This window comes from Pristis pectinata, chromosome 21, assembly GCF_009764475.1.
Source record: "Pristis pectinata isolate sPriPec2 chromosome 21, sPriPec2.1.pri, whole genome shotgun sequence".
Classification (NCBI taxonomy): domain Eukaryota; kingdom Metazoa; phylum Chordata; class Chondrichthyes; order Rhinopristiformes; family Pristidae; genus Pristis; species Pristis pectinata.
In genome coordinates, this window is record NC_067425.1 from 5,325,297 (window position 1) to 5,344,018 (window position 18,722).

The following is an 18,722-nucleotide window of genomic DNA, read 5'->3' on the forward strand; positions in this document are numbered from 1 at the left end:
CAACTGAAGTAACAAAGATTTAGGGCTGTTTAGGGAGGATTTCATGCACAAATGAGTTTCCCTTATTTGGCATTAACACAAATTAAAAGTAACATCTTTATCCTATACTTCCAAAGTACAACTACTTTTGAAGTGCAGGAATTTATAAATCAATAACTAGTGAATTTAGGAATAAATTAGCTCAGAGCTGCTTCCAAACTTACCTCATCCATTTCAGAGTATTGCTCATTCAACCTATTACCCCAAATGTAGTAACACGTCACACAAGACTTATCTGGAAAATTCAGGTAACATGTTCCATCATATTACTGTAACCCAACTTAAAGCAGCAAGGCATTCATTGTTGGCTCTTCAGTATTTGAACTTAATCTATTAGCAATTATCTGCAATCTAATAAAACCTACTTTTGCGAGTTTCATTAACCATCAGCTAATTTGCCATTTCACCTGTGGTCATTAATGTCAAAACCAGGAACCATAGAACTCCACTTCCCACTCAAACCAAAAGAACCATGTGTAAATAAAAGGTGGCTAACTAACTTTGAATATATTCACCAATTAGCTTGGCACATTTAGAATTAATGTATTTTATGATTTATTACAACAATTTACATCATTAACCAGAATCAAAGTTGACCCAGATAGAATTACACCTCTTCCAAATAGTTACCCTCAACTTAATTCTGAAATATTATATCTATTGTTCCATTTCATCACTGATCCCATTCTCTTCATATGGTGGGAAATGGAAATCTGTAAGACTCTGCATTACACAAAAATTAATAAAGCATTTTGGGCTGGACGCACTGAAACCACATCTACAGTATGGCCCTGGTGGGAAGGTAAAGCTTCATTTAGGGATACAAGTTCACATGCTTATCCTTTGTGTTCAGGTTTTTCTAAAGAAATTTCGGTATTTGTATGCTAGGCATACTCAACTGTTGGCTGTAATGCAATGCAATGGAAGTGGTAAATTTTTTTTTAAGTTAGTGAGTAACAACTTTGCAGTTGTAAAGCATTTTAAATAACCTTCATCTTATCCAACTAAATGTTTACGGGTCTGTTAAAATCATTAGCGAAATCCGAGAACTGTCAGTTCATTTTACCAGGGATTATTTTTACACGAACACTCATTGGGTGAAAAAAATACAAAAATTATATACCAATATAAAGAAATGTATGGGGCTGATCGTGCAGACAAAAAGAAAATCCACGGAAGGACCATTACTTTAATAATAATAAATGTACATGAGAAGCAATCAGACAACCACAAAAGAAATTAGTTAAAGCTTACACAACAGTGCTTGGTGGCAGTTAAAGCAAACCAAATGCTATAGAAGCCAAAGTATTGAACTAATCCTAACACATTAAATCATTTGTGCAACCACCAATAAAATACTACGTACATTTCTGGACAACACATTGAAAAGGAATATTTCAACTTTCAAAAAGCTACTGAAAAAAGAAACCATGTGATTAAGGAGTAAGAAGGATTGAAACGTAAAGAGCATTCATGCAAACTGAGCAAGTTCTCAGTGAAATGTCAAGGTTACTGATACTATGATCTCTGTTTTCAGATTCTGAAGAAACTGGATAAATGTGGACCATGACAAGCTGTTTTATCTTTCAACAGCACCAGAACCAAAGGGCACATCAACACTTGAATGGGGATAAGGTCAAAAATAACCTGCAGAAACAATACAGAGCAAATCGCCAAATTATTAGATTCCCTGGGGAGATGGTAGAAGCATTTAGTATTGATTCATTCATTTTCGTATAACTATTATATATCTTATATGAAAGGTGTCTCGGCCAGCTCAGATTGTCAGAATACTTCAGAACATAGTTAGCAGTTAACTGCATCGATTGTTCCAGATATACATGTAGACCGGATCAGCTAAAGATAACAAATTTCATTCCCCGAATGTTATTGATGAACCAGATTGACTTTTGATGAGAATTCGTCAGTTTCATTGCCACCCATTGGTCAGAGTCACAGAATCATGAAACAGGACCTTAGGCCCAACTGGTCCATGCTGACCAAGATTCCCATTCGCCCACATTTGGCCCACATCCCTCCAAATCCTTCCTAGCTATCTACCTGTCTTAGTGTCTTTTAAATGGTGTTAATGTACCTGCCTCAACCACTTCTTCCGGCAGCTCACTCCATACACCAACAACCCTCCAGGTGAAAAGGTTGCCCCCAAGTTCCTATTAAATCTTTCCCCTCTCACCCTAAACTTAGGCCCTCTAGTTCTTGATTCCCTAACCCTGGGAAGAAGACTGTGCACATTGACCTTATCAATGCCCCTCATGATTTTATGCATCTCTATAAGATCACTCCTCATTCTCCTATGCGCCAATGTTAAGTCCCAACCTGCTCACTCTCTCTCCAAACCTCAGTCCCTTGAGTCCCAGCAATATCCTCAAATCTCCTCAGCACTCGTTCCAGCTGAATTGCATCTTTCCTATAGCAGAGTGACCAAAACTGAACCAATATTGCAAATGCGGCCTCACCAAAGCCTTGTACAACTGCGACATAACATCACAACTTCTATACTCAGTGCCCTGAAGGCCAACTGCCAAAGCCTTCACATCTGTCTACCTGCAACATCACTTTCAGGGAATCAAGTACTTGTACTCCTAGGTCCCTCTGTTCTACAACACACCCCAGTGTCCTACTGTTCACTGTGAAAGTCCTACCTTCATTTGTCTTCGCCGATACTACTTTTTGTTTTACTTAAATCCAAACTTAACAAATTAGCTGAATTTGAATTTCCCAGTTCTAATGATGGGATTTCAACTCTTTTCTCTAGACCATTGTGTTCAGTTCTGGTCACCTCATTATAGGAAGGATATGGAAGCTTTAGAGAGGGTGCAGAGGAGATTTACCAGGATGCAGACTGGATTGGAGAGCATGTCTTATGAGGATAAGTTGAGCGAGTTAGGGCTTTTCTCGTTGGAGTGAAGGAGAATGAGAGGTGATTTAATAGAGGTGTACAAGATGATAAGAGACATAGATTAAGTGGACAGTCAGAGACCTTTTCCTAGGCTGAAAACGGCTAACACAAGGGGGCATAATTTTAAGATGATTGGAGGAAGGTATAAGGGGGATGTCAGAGGCAAGTTTATTTTTTTTTACAAAGAGAGTGCTGGGTGCATGGAACGCACTGCCAGCAGAGGTGGTAGAGGTAGATACATTGGGGACATTTAAGAGACTTAGATAGCCACATGAATGATAGAAAAATGGAGGGCTATGTAGGAGGGGAGGGTGAGATAGATTTTCGAGCAAGCTAAAATGTCAGCACAACATCGTAGGCTGAAGGACCTGTACTGTGCTGTAATGTTCTATGTTCATTCATCCAGACCTCTATACTAGTCCAGCAATTTAACCACTGTTCTATGATTCAAATTAGATTTAAGGCAAGACATTTAGAATAGAAATGAATAATATGAAGAATGACATAGTAAATATAGTGTGCTGGGATAGAATGGCTGATATAGGACTAAACACAACCATTGGTGTTTTCTTTGCTTCATGAGGATCCATTATAAACTAGTCTGATTGAGATTAACTGGCATGATTAGTCAACAACGCCCATTATCTGCCTCATGCAACTAGATATTGAGCTGGTAGCTTATGGGTGCAAAGAAGGGGTTTGGAGATCATTTACAGACACTATCAATTACATCCATCTTGACTATAAAAACCTCAACTAAAAAATCTGTCAACATGAGACTTGGCTATACATACAGTTGAACAGTTAACTGCACATTGAATCCCCTCAATTATGTTTTCGGAGGTAGAAAATTAGAAAGGGAAAAATGAAAGCACCCCTTCAAATTAATCAAGAGATCAATACAATCAAAACAACAGATGCAACACAAACATTTAAAGGCTAGAAGCACATTGATAATGTCCTTTTCATTAACCTACACCTACTTTTGTAAGTTTTCAGACTGTGAAGAATATGGGAAGAAAAAAAAAATCAAATAGTATTATTTATTTAATACATGTTTCCTGGAATCCTGGCACAGTTTTATTGCAAGTCCCATTAAAATTAGTTACATGTTAACACACGGCACATTTAAAATTATTTGACCTGTTGACCCACATTAGGTCCACAGTAGTACTGCAACATAAACACTTGCTCAAACTTCAAACAAACATACAAAGCCAAAAGAAACCCCTTTTTATTAAAAAAAATAATTGTTGCTCCAGGAGTCAAAGCAGCAAGCCACTATCATGAGCTATCCATTATTAAAGACCACAATATAATTCATTAATACGATTAAGTGTTAATCATAATCACAATTAAAAACCATATCTATAAATTCCTGAATGGCCCACATAGCCCATGTCAAGGCTCAGAATTATACAGCTATTTTTCAATTAAAAAAGGATTTGACACTTAATTTTAGGATAGATTTATCAATACCACAGTGTCCACTATTGTAAAGGGATACTGACAAAACAGGCAAGTAAGAGGTGTGACTTTATAGTACTATCTTGGAATGTGCCATTATAGTTCTGTTTTCATTATTGGCATTATTTATCTAGCCTGCTCTAGATTCTTGCTGGCATTAAACATTTAAATAATCAAAAGGGCACATACCAGCCAGGAGAATGGTGAAACTGTAAGGAACAATTCAATTAAAAATGACTAAGTCATTGATTAAGAGGCACTGACAATAAGATAATGAATGAAAGATAATGAATGTCACAAAAATTCACAGACATAGGCTTCAAATCTCAGAAATACTGCAGTGGACTTTTGATAAGATATTTTGCAACTCTTCAGAGAGGACAGTTAAAATTCACACTGCAGTATGAGCAGCCAGTGCCTGATCAGAAAAAGTTGAAGTCATGTTTTGGTAATGTCCACAGCCATCCAACTTTATGGCAAACAATGATTCAACAGTTTCATAGAACTAATGATATAGCACAAGAAATTGCCATTCAGCCTATCATGCCTCTGGCAGATCCTTGTTAGAGCAATTCCCACATCTCTCCTCTTTCCTCGATAGCATCACTTCTGTTTCTTCAAGTATTTATTGTCACGAACCAGCAACAAGAGAAACACACTGAGCATGATTCAGTGTTAAAAACTATTTTATTAATCACTACTTATGATAATACGTAAAATAAACGTAAAAATGTTAGTATGTTAGAATTCAAAAATGTTAAACCTTGAACGTTAACCCCAAAACTAAACTCTTTGTGTGTGTGTGTGACAAAGTCCCAAACTCCAAGTTCAGGAATGGTTCTTAAAGTTCAGTTCCGCAAGCCATAAGGTGAAACATGAGCAAGGGCTTCTTCAACAACCACCGTTGTCTGAAGATAAGACGTAGACGTAGAGAAACATAGAGAGAGTAAATACGAAATCCAAATGTTCCACGATGGAACCCCAGCGACACTTCAGTGTTTACTCGGTAGTGACTTCCTCACCCCGAAAAGCATCCGAATCGTGGTCGTCCACACACAAATACCTGTTTCCTTCTACAGGTCAGCAACAAAGTGAACTCCACCGGATTACTTCCAACTTCCATACATGGATTTCAGTGGCAGACACAGTTACAGTTTCTCATCCATCGATAGAGAAAACTAGCAGGCTGGTGTCTCTCTCCCTTCTCTCTCTCCTCTCTCTTCTCTTCTGATTTCTTCAACAACGTCATTACGTCCTTTATCTTCTATTGACATAAGCACGCCACACACACAAATACACACACACACTCTCTATCTAAAAGGGACATTCACTGAGTCCGTAACATTATCCAATTGTCCTCGGTACGATTATCAAGTCTGCTTCACCTCCCATACGAGTAATATATTTCAGCTCTCAACACCTCTGTGTGAAAATAACTATTGCAACATGTCACTTCTTATTCTTTTGTCTTCAGAAATTTTGTATCCTCTTTTAATCAATCCATCTGCCTCCAAAGAGAAACTATTTCCCTACCTCATCAAAAACATTTATGATTTCAAACATATCTATCCCGTCTACTCTAATACTCCAAAGAGAACAACCCAGCTTGATTGGCAGCTGGTTCCTTGCACTACTGAAATCCCTTGTCTCTGGTACCGTTCTAGTAAATCTAATCCCAAACCCTTTGAAAGGTCTTAAGTCTTCCTACAACATGGGACTCAGTTGGACATAATATTTCAACTCAGGCCAATCCAGTGATTTATACAGATTTAGCTAAAACTCCTTTGCAAATTCGGCCAACTATCCAAATTTATTTAATAGATATTTAATACCTCCTGCCACTTTCAAATACCTGCAGACAATGTCATGTAAAGGGATTAGGTTGGTTCTCAAGTCAAGGTCCTAAATTGGGGAAGACCAATTTCAATAGCACAAGAGAGGACCTGGCAAAAGTAAAGTGGGAGTAGATGATGGATATGTAACATCAGAATGTTGTGATGGAACACCTTTCTTAAAAAAAAGGTGAACAAACAGGGTATTGGAGTATTAATAAAATAACATCTGATAACCCATTCGTCCAGCACCACCAAAATCCTAAACATGCCAGATTAACAACATTTTACTATATTTGACTCCAAACCCTAGAGCAAAGTAATTGACTGTAATTGCTGCATGAAATGGTCTGGCAAGTCACAGGAAAAACAGAACTGAAAAACAGAAAAATTCATGCAAATTGATCGAAGCACCAAAATTCAGACAAAGGAAAACTGCAAGGTCAACAGAACTGGGAACAAAGTCGTCTTCACGAACACCCGGCATCTAAAATGGGAGAGTTGTCCACCAACAAACCAAGCAACTGTCTGATATTTGAGGATTCCAGAAGAGCTCAACAGGAGCAACACAGGAAATAGCAAAAAGACAAGGTGTCAACCAGACAAAGGTACAACACAAGAATTAAAGCAAATAACAGAAACATGCAATGGCTCCAAGAACAAAAAAAAATCCCTTTCCATAAAAGGTAGAGGGGTTCAGTACATGAATGTTGAAGGCAAGACTGAAGCATCTGCAGCCTCATTCAGCCAGACTTGCCTAGTGGGTGATCCATACTGGCTTCTTCCCAAGATCTCCACCTTCACAAAAAAGTCCATGTGATATCAAAAATGTTTAAGAGAATCGAGCAAAAGCCATGGGATCAGAAACAAGCTAGCTATAACTGTGAAGACTTGTACTCCAGAAAAAGCCATGGTTCTAGTTAAGTTGTTCCTGTAGCTCTAACCCTAACACATACCCAACAATGTGAAAAATTGCTCAGACTTGTCCTGTTAACAAAAAGCTGGGCAGTAATTAGCAAGGTTGAATTTGCCCTATCTACTCTCAATCAAAGTGATAGAAGGTGATAGTACCATCCAGCTGCACTTACTTACCAATATCCAGTTTGGGATTCGTCAGACCCACTTGGCTCCAGGCCTCATTAGCCATGGTCCAAATATGAGATCAAAAGCTGAGGCAAGTGTAAATGGCCACAACATCCAGACAGCATTTGACTGAATGTGGCATGAAGGAACCCTGGTAAAACACTCCAATGGTTAGAGTCGTACCTCACACAAAGATGATTCCTGTCATTGGAGGTCAGACAAAGCCCAAAGATTTCACTGCAGTTTCCTAAGGCAATGGGCTCAATTAACATCACCTACTTATAATGTATGGATAAACTTAAATCCAAATCATAGAATGACTATAGAAGGTGCACATTCAGCCCATCAGGTCCATGCTGGCTCTCAAACAGGGCAAATCACTAGTTCCACCCACCAGCCCTTTTTCTGTAGCCTTGCAAATTTTTCATTGAGATATTTATCCAATTTGCAAAGCATCTGTGTCCAGCCTGCAGGGGCTTCCAGCTCCCCATCACTTTAATCTGCCATCCAACTCCCATTCTCACTTCTGTCTGTGACCACCTGCACTCTTCTGAAGTCTAGTGGAAGCTTGAGGAATAGCATCTCACCTCTCATCTCAGCACATTACAATATTTCAGACTCTAAATTTAATTTAAACTATTTCAGGTATCAAAATTGACAGGCTCTACTTTAGGCTACCCATCCATAATCTTGACTCAGGATTTCCTCTCTTACCAAGACTGGCAGAGCTGCTGGGCACTTCCTACAAATGAGTTCCATATCACATGTTAACCCAAATACCTCATTTTATCACACAATCATATAGCAGGAAAGTAGGTCTTTTAGCCCATCATGTCCATGCTGTTCATCAAATATCAACCTATACTATGTTCCAGCTCTTAGCTTGAAGCCTTCTCCACCTCAGCTTTTCAAGTGTTCCTCTAGGTACCTCTTGACCAACTTATAGAATTACCAGTCAAATGAGGTATCCACCATACACCAGAAACATGACCACCACCATAAATGGCAGCTTACCTGCTTCCCTCCACCGCACTATTCCATTGCACTACCTATTAATGAATAGCCTGAATTAAGTTCTTTGCATTAGAACCTTTGAATTAGCATCAAGAATGCAAATGTTTAAAGCAAAACCAAAATGAATAAAAAGTTTAAACCAGTAAAAACTAAATCATTGCTACTGGTTCAATGTCACAAGTAAATAGATTGCATATTTCCAGCAAGCTTGTCACTCTTGTTCCACTAACTGACAACGTAAATGCAGCAAGTTATTTCCCAGATTGGAATTCCTGATCGGATTATATCATCTCAATCATGTAAATTGTTTAAACTACCGTCAGAAACAAATCTCCAAGATTGGAAAGGTAGGGAGCAAAGCAAGTCAGCTGTTATTTCTAATTCATTGTCTAAGTGCGGAAACTTGAGTTCCAGACTCAAAAGCAACAGAAGAATAAGGAATGAGGAAGCTGGCAATTTTATTCAGGCATAGGTGGGAGAAGAATGTCAGAATGAAAAGGGGAACAACATGGAAGGTTTTGGCATTTATGATATTTAGCACACAAAGTATCAACATATTTAGCCAAGATACAAATGAAGAAAAAGTTCCACAATTGCCTCAATCTTTTGCCATTTTCCAACAACAATACCCAACCTATGACTCAATATGAACCTTGATTACTGAATGCTGAGATTTGCAATAAAATTGGCTGCAGCAATTTGTATGATGACTAGGCAAAAAAATTGCAAAAGTGTGATGAGTTTTAAAAATCATAAAATATGTATATATCAATGTACATCTAAACTTCATGTCACCACCATGCTGTTGCATCATATTAAATTACAATGCCAGGACCTGGGACACTTCTGCTTAATATCTGCAGATTACCTCACCACACAGCTTACTGTATTTTGTGTACACAAAAATGAGGTTATCAATGTAGGTGATAAGCAGACTACAAAATTATCTTTATGCTAGTTTTGTATTTCCCACATTTTCCCAGCCCACTGCAACGTTTAGTGATTAAACCAAAAGCAGCTGAGAGACCAAATGGATTCCAGAGACCAGTGTAAACAGATCTCCTCAAATCCACAGATCTATAATTCCCATAATCCAGTCAATAAAACAATCTTAAAATTACAGGAATACTCCATTACAATATCTCTTGTTAACTTAGACCAAAGCATCCACACAAATCACACTAATCAGTAAATCCATTTTCTGTCCAACAATTTACCACACCTTCTCCCCAGGAACTACTAACAGAGACTTGTTGGAATCCTAAACCATACAGGTATTTAAACAGAAGAAGTTCTACCCAACTCAACAACCACACAAAATGTTCTCCAACTGCGATAAGCACCAGCATGGGAACCTTAATTACATTTGTGGAGTCCAACACTGGAAACCAATGCTATTCTTCCCTTTTCAACCCATTACGATCAAAGCTGGGAATTACCTTGTTTGTATTTTAGACAGAATGATGCATGTTAATAGATTTTAAACTGAGGACAGTATAAAGTCTCAGCTCCATTCTTTGGAATCTGACATTGTATACTCCAGATCCACGTCTCGTGGCAAAGGACAAATTTAAGGATAAAAATCAGTCAAACCCCTAATTTTAAATCAACCATATTTCTCTTTAGTTGAACTATCTTCCACATAACTCAATTTTAATATTTTACTCCCTTCTTTGGTTATTTACTTGCATGCATCACACACTGATCGCTATCCAACCAGAGGCTTCCTTATCAAGTTGCTCTTTGTCCCTCTCTCATTCCTTATTAGAAATTAGAAATTTTAAAATGTCCAAGGAAAGGCACTTACACAAGAGAAAGCTGACAATCAAACAGAAAATTCACACATTGCAAGCCAAATCAATTTTACTAAATCAATTGTTAAATTCTATTTCCACTCCCAGCCCCAACAAGTTCTGAACTCTAGTTTGCTCATGCAGGAAACCCCAAAACACTTTTGAGTTACTACAGTGGTTGATGTTATAATACAAGAATTGTAGCAGTCAATTTGCATATTGCAAGTTCACAAATTTAGCATCTTGCATTCTTTCTTCTCCTGACAATGCACTAAAAATCAAGGATCACTGCATTCTCACCTCAATTCATGCCATCTTAAGACCACAAAATTGTGGAATCCCTTTTCATCTACATTTTTAAAATGTTATAAAATCCCAAACTCTTTGCACTACCACATCATTAATTAAATTGATCTTCTCATTTTCTCCCCAGTTTTGATAAGATATCTTTATTAATCACATGTACATCAAAACACACAGTGAAATACATCTTTTGCGTAGAGTGTTCTGGGGGCAGCCCGCAAGTGTTGCCATGCTTCTGGTGCCAATGTAGCATGCCCACAACTTCTTAACTCGTACGTTTTTGGAATGTGGGAGGAAACTGGAGCACCCAAAAGAAACACACTCAGACGTGAGGAGAACGTACAAGCTCCTTACAGACAGTGGCCGGAGTTGAACCTGGGTTGCTGACACTGTAATAGCGTTATGCTAACTGCTACACTACCATGCCTGCTAGTAGTGTTGTCTCTCCATTACTAGCCTATATCCTTCATACAATTAATTTTCTCCCCTTTACCATATTGACTTTACAATTAAGAGTATCACCTTTCTGCACCCATACATTAGTAAACATCTATTACAATAGCACTATATGTTAATTAAGCAAACTAAGCTCCAAATTAGATAAATCCAGTGTATTTGATATACATGAACCATTTCTAAACAAATACACCAAACGTGTGAAGGTTAATTTAAAATGCTAAAGCACTGGTTAGCATTCAACTTCTATCTATGTGAGTACTTAGACATTGCCCTTTGATCATGAAACCACAACTAGACAAGGCCTTTGAACCAATACTTACCACGTTGAGAAATTTTGGTAAAAGTCAAGCAAGATAAGGAAAGATTCATTCAAGTATACAGGAAAATACAATGCCAATAAAAGGATTGAAAAAAGCAGAATGAAAAAGTGTAGAAGGAAGTACGCAGAATGGGAGACAGATGCAAATTAAGAAACCAACATATTCAGAATGTGCATGTCATAACCGAGGTAGATCCATGTGTTCCTTTCACATTCACAAACACGAAGTGTCAGTCATTTATTCCACTGATTAACACGCCATGTGTGCTATTAGAATTATTTAAAACTAACACTGGATGATTCAAAATGACTGAAAACATGATAAAATGAATGGAAATAATGGGGCAGGGGGGTGATATCTACGTGTGAGAATTTGTCATTGAGTAGAACTGTCAACTAAAATTGTAAACTCCTCACCCATTTACACTAGTACCTTTAACATTCAAAGCAGATCCTGACCAACCACATTCTATAATAACAAGGTGTACCTTCTAAAAAGCAACAGCGAAAGTATTTATAAAAAGCACCTGACGTCCAATGCTTCTTCCAACATACTTGTAAAACACAGAAGGGTGGTCTTTTGCGAGACATAAATGCATTAGTACTTACGGTGACTGAAATAACTTTTCCATTTTATTAGTGTCCTGAATTTCACAAATGAAACCAGATATCATAACTTGTAAAGGGTCTTCAACCTTTAACATTAACTGTTTCTCTTTCTGCTTCCACGGGTGATGCCTACCCTGCTGAGTGCTTCTGGCATTTTCTGTTTATAGGTCATAAACGAGGTCTCAGTAATTAAAATGTGTAATGTTAAACTAACCTGTAGCAATAAGCAAAACTATTGCTTTCCAGATTGATCACATGAACCTTACTCCTAACCACAAAGAACAATGCTTTTTGCACCCCTTACAGTCCCCATTTTCACGTTTTCTCAACACTGGTGCCCTACAAGGCTGCGTCCTCAGCCCTCTACTCTACTCCCTATATACTCATGACTGTGTGGCCAGATTCTGCTCTAACTCCATCTACAAGTTTGCAGATGATACCACCATAGCAGGCTGTATCTCAAACAGCGATGAGTCGGAGTACAGGAAGGAGATAGAGAGCTTAGTGGAATGGTGTCATGACAACAACCTTTCCCTCAATGTCAACAAAACAAAAGAGCTGATCATTGACTTCAGGAAAGGGGGTGGTGTACATGCATCTGTCTACATCAACGGTGCTGAGGTCGAGACGGTTAAGGGCTTCAAGTTCCTGGGAGTGAACATCACCAACAGCCTGTCCTGGTCAAATCACATAGATGCCACGGCCAAGAGAGCTCACCAGCGTCTCTACTTCCTCAGGAGGATAAAGAAATTCAGTTTGTCCCCTTTGACACTCAAACTTTTATCGATGAAAGCATCCTATCTGGATGTATTACAGCTTGGTATGGTAACTGCTCTGCCCAGGACCGCAAGAAACTGCAGAGAGTTGTGGACACAGCCCAGCACATCACAGACACCAGCCTCCCCTCCTTGGACTCTATCTTTACCTCTTGCTGTCTTGGTGAAGCAGCCAACATAATCAAAAGACCCTACCCACCTGGGTCATTCTCTCTTCACTCCTCTTCCATCGAGTAGAAGATACAGAAGCCTGAGGGCACGTACCACCAGACTTAATGACAGCTTCTACCCCACTGTGATAAGACTACTGAACGGTTCCCTGATACGATGGCACGGACTATGGCCTCACGATCTACCTTGTTGTGACGGTGCACCTTATTGCACTGCACTTTCTCTGTAGCTGTGACACTTTACTCTGTACTGTTACTGTTTTCACCTGTACTACTTCAATGCACTCTGTACTAACTCAAAGTAACTGCACTGTATAATGAATTGACCTGTACGATCAGTATGCAAGACAAGTTTTTCACTGTACCTCGGTACAAGTGACAATAATAAAGTAATACAACCCCGTCCCCTCACAGTCCCCACACACCCCGTCCCCTCACAGACCCCTCCAGCCCACGCACCCCGTCCCCTCACAGACCCCTCCAGCCCACAACTACCGCAGATCCTGTCCCCTCTCGCCCATCTCCCCGAACACCTCCCTCCCCCGTCCTCGCCACCGCTGCCCTCTCTTCCCCCGCGCCCCACCGCCGCCGTTTCGCCTCCGCCCGCCGCCGGTTACCGGTTACCCGCTCCCACCCGCCGCCGGTTACCGGTTGCCCGCTCCCGCCGCCCGTTACCCGCCGGTTACCGGTTGCCCGCTCCCGCCGCCCGTTACCCGCCGGTTACCGGTTGCCCGCTCCCGCCGCCCGTTACCCGCCGGTTACCGGTTGCCCGCTCCCGCCGCCCGTTACCCGCCGGTTACCGGTTGCCCGCTCCCGCCGCCCGTTACCCGCCGGTTACCGGTTGCCCGCTCCCGCCGCCCGTTACCCGCCGGTTACCGGTTGCCCGCTCCCGCCTCACGCTCCCGGCTCGCGCTGCTTCCGTTGTTCAGGAGCCGCACCGGAAGTTGACGTGTTTCTGTTCACAACCACCTCTGACGTTTTATAGACTCCGCCCCCCGAGCTCCCGCCCCCTCCCCCCGCCCGCTCCCGCCCCCGCTAATCTCCCGGTGTGGGGCCCGGCTGCTCCGGTACGTCGATACTTGCGTTCACCGTGCGTCAGTCTCACGGCGGCCTCGAACCCACCGTTCATCATGTTGTCGCCAAACTCCGGCAACGGCTGAACGTCCTGCGGTGACGTCAGCACCATGCGCCGGGGCGGCCTGGGCCTGAGGCGTCGGGAGCCGCTGCTGCAGGTACGTGGGGCCCGGCCCGGGTTCCCCCCGGTCTCCCCGGCCGTGGGTGGGCTCGTCAGGGGCTGGTGATCCCAAGCTGAGAGGGCTCAGTGCGGGGGCGACCCCGGGCCCGTTAGCACTGGGATTGTCCGCCCAGCATTGAGCCGGAGACCCTCAGGGGTTAATGTCGAGCTCTCCCTCCCTCGGCTGTCAGGCCACGGTGGGTGACGGGCTCAGGGCTGCCCTCGTTACCGCGTCCTTTGCTTCATTCGTCGTGGAAGGGTTTTAACTTGAGGGAAAACGGACTGATCTAAAGTCTGGGATCATTCAGCCGGGAAGACACTGAGAGGAGAGGGCGTTGGGCGGCCAGTTGCTGGGACTGGTGGGGCTCGGCTTATCCTCTAAGGACCTTGCGGTGAGACCCCCCCCCCCCCCCCCCCCCCGCCCCCCGCCTTCAGTGTTGGCAGTCGGAATCAGGTTGTACACTGGGACCTTGCACGGCGGCGGGATGGTCAGTCAGAAGCCATGGTCATCTGATATCCACACGCCCGTTCCAAAAAGGGTCACGGGATGGCCATTCCGACGAGGAGCTTTGGCAGGTTGTTCCTCTTCCTACTCCTTTACTTAGCCAGGGACATCTTTCTTGATCCTTTCCGGAATGTAAGTGGAGTGGACCTGCCCCCGTTCTAGGTCTTCGTGATATAGTATTATGTCAGAATCTTTTAACAATTCAATGATTTAAATTCCCTACAAACGAGGGCATTTGCGGTCTGAAGTGAAGGATGGATCACCATTTGCTAGTAGGTGAGAGTGGCAGAATGAGCTGTTACTCAGAACGTGTTCCTATATCTGGAGGGGAAAACAAATGAGCAGTTTTGCTATGAAATACTGCAAGTGAGTTTTACATTGCACGTGTGCATTCATGTATCATAAACTCCACTGATGGGCAAACAACTTTCCTTGCTCTGTTGCAATATGCAGAATTTTTTGTGTCTTCCTTGCTCTGCTGGTAGGTTTGTGGTAAATGGTACAAATAAATCTAGAAAGCTCTGAACAAAATGGGTCCAGGTTAGTCTTCAAAATGGTTTTATTATCAAACCGATTCAGTCTTCAAGCAGTTTTGAATCTTGTGCTGATGTGTATATCAGATGATCAAATGTCTTGATTTGACCAAGAGAGCCATTCCTGAAGTCCTGGGGGGAGAGGAGATCTCTTTCCAGATTTAAGTGGTCACTTGGAATATTTGAGATATTCCATTCACAAAGACACATTGGCTTTTTTGTTATCAGCTGGATTCAGGAAAGGCTGGACAGAATAATTCTTCCTTTGTCCTTCCCTTTCATAGGTTTTGCAGGCACGAAGTATGGAGACTTTGACCACTCCGTTAGCTCTAGGGATATTGGCTGGAATAGGATCTGGTTTATGCCTGGGTTGGATGGTTCGTAGACGATTTCTTGGATCCTTAAAATCCATGCCCACGGTGCACAACACAGTGACGGAAACCAGCGTCATGGGAGAGAGTGGCAACTACAAAATGGTTCTGGTGGTCCGAAACGACCTGAAGATGGGCAAGGGTAAAGTGGCGGCTCAGTGCTCGCATGCGGCCGTCTCTGCCTACAGGCAGCTCCAGATACGGAATCCCGATCTGCTCAGGCAGTGGGAGTACTGCGGGCAACCCAAAGTGGTCGTCAAGGCACCTGATGAAGACAGCATCATGGGTTTATTAATGCATGCCAAGGAGCTGGGACTGACCATCAGTTTGATCCAGGATGCTGGCCGCACTCAGATAGCGTCTGGGTCACGTACTGTCCTGGGCATTGGACCAGCCTCGGCAGAACTTGTGGACCAAGTTACAGGACACCTGAAACTTTATTGAAATGCATCTGTGCCATGACTGAATGTGCAGTGGGACTGACTCATGGATCTGAAATCTATCACCTGGAGAGTTAGTGACACTCAAGTGTTTCCCAGCAGATAGGCTCCAGAACCCTGAGTCAGTCCATGTTATTTGGGGTTGATGCTGTGCTCTGCGTTCATTCTTTCTGTGCTAACTGGATTGAAGTGATTGTGCCATCATCATCGTTGAACAGCATAATTGACAACAGACAAGTGGGGAGCACTGGTGACTTGACAGCCCTGCAACTTGTGCTCAGTTGGCACTGCTCAGTCACTTCCATTACACTCCAAGAGGTGCAGTGTTCCCTCTAGTTAATCCCTTCATTGGTAAGGGCAGCCAAGCTACTCGCCACTAACAGAGGCTCAAGAATGGAGATTCTCCTGCAAATAGAACCTCCCAGGCATTTTTTAACTAATGGCCTCTTTCCCCTTCCCACCCCGCTCCCCAGCCACACTCCCGGCTGCTGGAGAAATACACATTCTATGCTGGACGCAGAAATTTTAACATTCCAAAGCTGCACCAGCCCCTTCATGGAGCAGGTCATATTGATAACTCTCTACAGCCTTGCTGACCAGTACGATCCCAGCCAACATGGGCTCTGCAATAGACTGACAGGAGGCACCTGGTTCACTAAAATAAAGAAAATGTCAAAAAAAATTACCTCAACTGGCTTGTTTATGTAAAAAGCTCCGATCAACTAGACGTGCGGTTACGAAAGAGCTTTGCTGAGGTCAGCTTCATTTCCGAGCTCAGTCATTTTGCTGTGAGTATTTATATGCCTTGAGGCTGGGGTTGTGCTGCATAAGGGACGGGAGCAGGAGTTAGCCTTGCTTTCCTTGAGCCTGCCCCACTTTCCAATAGGTACACGGTCAGTCTGTCATTATAGTCCGTTTTCTCACTAATCCCAATTCCTCTTAATTCCCTAAATAGAATAAAAATCAATCTGAATTTTGAACATCCTCAGGTACTGACAACACTCTGAGCCAGAGAATTTCAAGGATTTACGGAGCTCAGATTGAAGACATTCAGAATCATACAGCACAGAAGCAGCCCCTTTGGCCCACCGAATCCACACTCACCATCATGTATCCTTTCATCCTAATCCCCATTTTACCCTCTCCTTCACATAGGGACAATTTACAGCGGCCAATTAACCTACGAACTCACACGTTTTTGAAGTGTGGGTGGATACTGGAGCATCCGGGGGAAATCCACAGAGCCACTGGGAGAACGTACAAACCCCACACAGGCAGCACTGGAGGTCAGGATTGAAACCTGTGAGGCAGAGGCTCTGCTAGCTGTGCCACCGTTTCATCTTAACTCTAATGGATGACACTTTATTGAGACCAAGCTATTTTTTCTGATCAGGAAACAGCCTCATGACATTTATCCAATCAAACCCTTAAAGTATTTTATTTTATTTTATTGCCTCTCCTTATAAACTGCAGGGCCATTCTGAACCCTCAGTCAACCCTCGCATCGCAAGAACTAACCCAGTGAACCTTTCTTGCCTCCTCTGGCTCTCAGCAGATTGAGCACTCTGTCGATTTGAGCCGTACTTGCCAGTGATTTGTGAAAAATTCCAGGACGTACCATTCCGTAGCCTTATGTTAACGTCCTCTTTCATGTACAAGGACTTCCCCTTCCCCAAATCTCACATATATTACATTTTCACCATTATAAACAGAATTTATTGTCAACACTTTAAGCCGATAAATTGGTGACAGGACAGGGCACATGACTATTCTGTCTTGTTCCTTCCACATGAATACCCGACATGAATTTCCCTACATTCTACATTTGTGCCCGCTTGCCCTTTAGCTTAACTATGAGTTTAAGAATCTGCATCCTTAATTTTAAAGTTATTTCTCTTTTGATATATAAGGTAGATCAAATAAACCACTCCATTCAGCTGACTGTGTAACCGCACGCCGTTCACCCTAATTGCACTGAGAGGCAGAAACTTACAAACAAATCAGGAAAAATCAGGAAACACCTCTGTGACATCCGAATATGGTCAAGTGTACTCCAGAAATCATGACTCATCATAACCCACAACGACCTGTAATTTAATTGTAACTGAACTACAAAATGGTGACTGAAGTAAAGGACACAGAGATGAGACAGTGCAAACTGTCAAAGTTGAGTTTATTGTCACATGCACAAGTACACGTACACACAGGTGCAATGAAACACTTGCAACAACATCACAGGCACTTTTTTCTATAGTAATTTTATGTCTTTGCACCGAACTGCTGCCACAAAGCAACACACTTCACAGCATTTACGTCAGTGATAATCTGATTCTGACACAGCATCCCATAAGCAGCATTCTATAAGCCATACTGGACCATGATGCAAGCAGTCAGGACACTTTGTCGAAGTTTGTCAGTGTTTGGTGACAAGCCGAACCTCCTTAACCTCTAAGAAAGTAAAGACGCTGGGGCAGCTTCCTTGTGATTGCATCTATGTGCTGGGCCGAGGACAGGTCATCCGATATGTTAATGCCCAGGAATTTAAAGCTGCTGACCCTCTCCACGGCCGATCCCCCAATGTAGACTGGTGCACACTCGCCTTCCCCTTCCTGAAGTCAACAATCAACTCTTTAGTTTTGCTGATGTTGAGCGAGAGGTTGTTGTTGCGGCACTACTCACCCAGGTGTCCTGTCTCCCTCCTGTACGCTGACGCATCACCACCTGTCATTTGTCCAACAACAGTGGTGTCGTCAGCAAATTTGTAGATGGAACTGTGCTTAGCCACACAGTCTGTGTATAGAGAGCAGAGCAGGAGGCTAAGCGCACGGCCTTGAGGTGCACCTGTGTTGATGGCC

The 18,722-nt window shown here is 42.3% G+C and overlaps 2 protein-coding genes across 9 annotated transcripts in view; one reads left to right on the forward strand and one right to left on the reverse strand.

The window, feature by feature from the left end:
* The window catches only part of vmp1 (vacuole membrane protein 1), a 150,108-nt gene extending 136,352 nt beyond the window's left edge, over window positions 1-13,756 (reverse strand). The window contains exon 1 of one of the 7 annotated variants that reach the window (XM_052035388.1): window positions 13,661-13,756. The gene's annotated coding sequence lies outside the window, so the exon portion shown is untranslated. Of the gene's footprint in view, window positions 1-13,432 lie in introns of all 7 variants that reach the window. The other 6 variants (XM_052035396.1, XM_052035395.1, XM_052035392.1 and 3 more) reach the window with 6 other exon arrangements.
* A 43-nt stretch (window positions 13,757-13,799) lies between these two features.
* Window positions 13,800-16,552, forward strand: ptrh2 (peptidyl-tRNA hydrolase 2). 2 transcript variants are annotated; one of them, XM_052035536.1, is made up of 2 exons: window positions 13,800-14,016; window positions 15,341-16,552. In XM_052035536.1, exons 1-2 carry the CDS (start codon window positions 13,969-13,971, stop codon window positions 15,869-15,871), a joined length of 579 nt encoding a protein of 192 aa, XP_051891496.1. In that variant the 5' UTR covers window positions 13,800-13,968; the 3' UTR covers window positions 15,872-16,552. The 2 variants fall into 2 exon arrangements, with proteins under 2 accessions (XP_051891496.1, XP_051891497.1); XM_052035537.1 differs by having other exon boundaries at window positions 13,816-13,851.
* The last annotated feature ends 2,170 nt before the right edge of the window (window positions 16,553-18,722 follow it).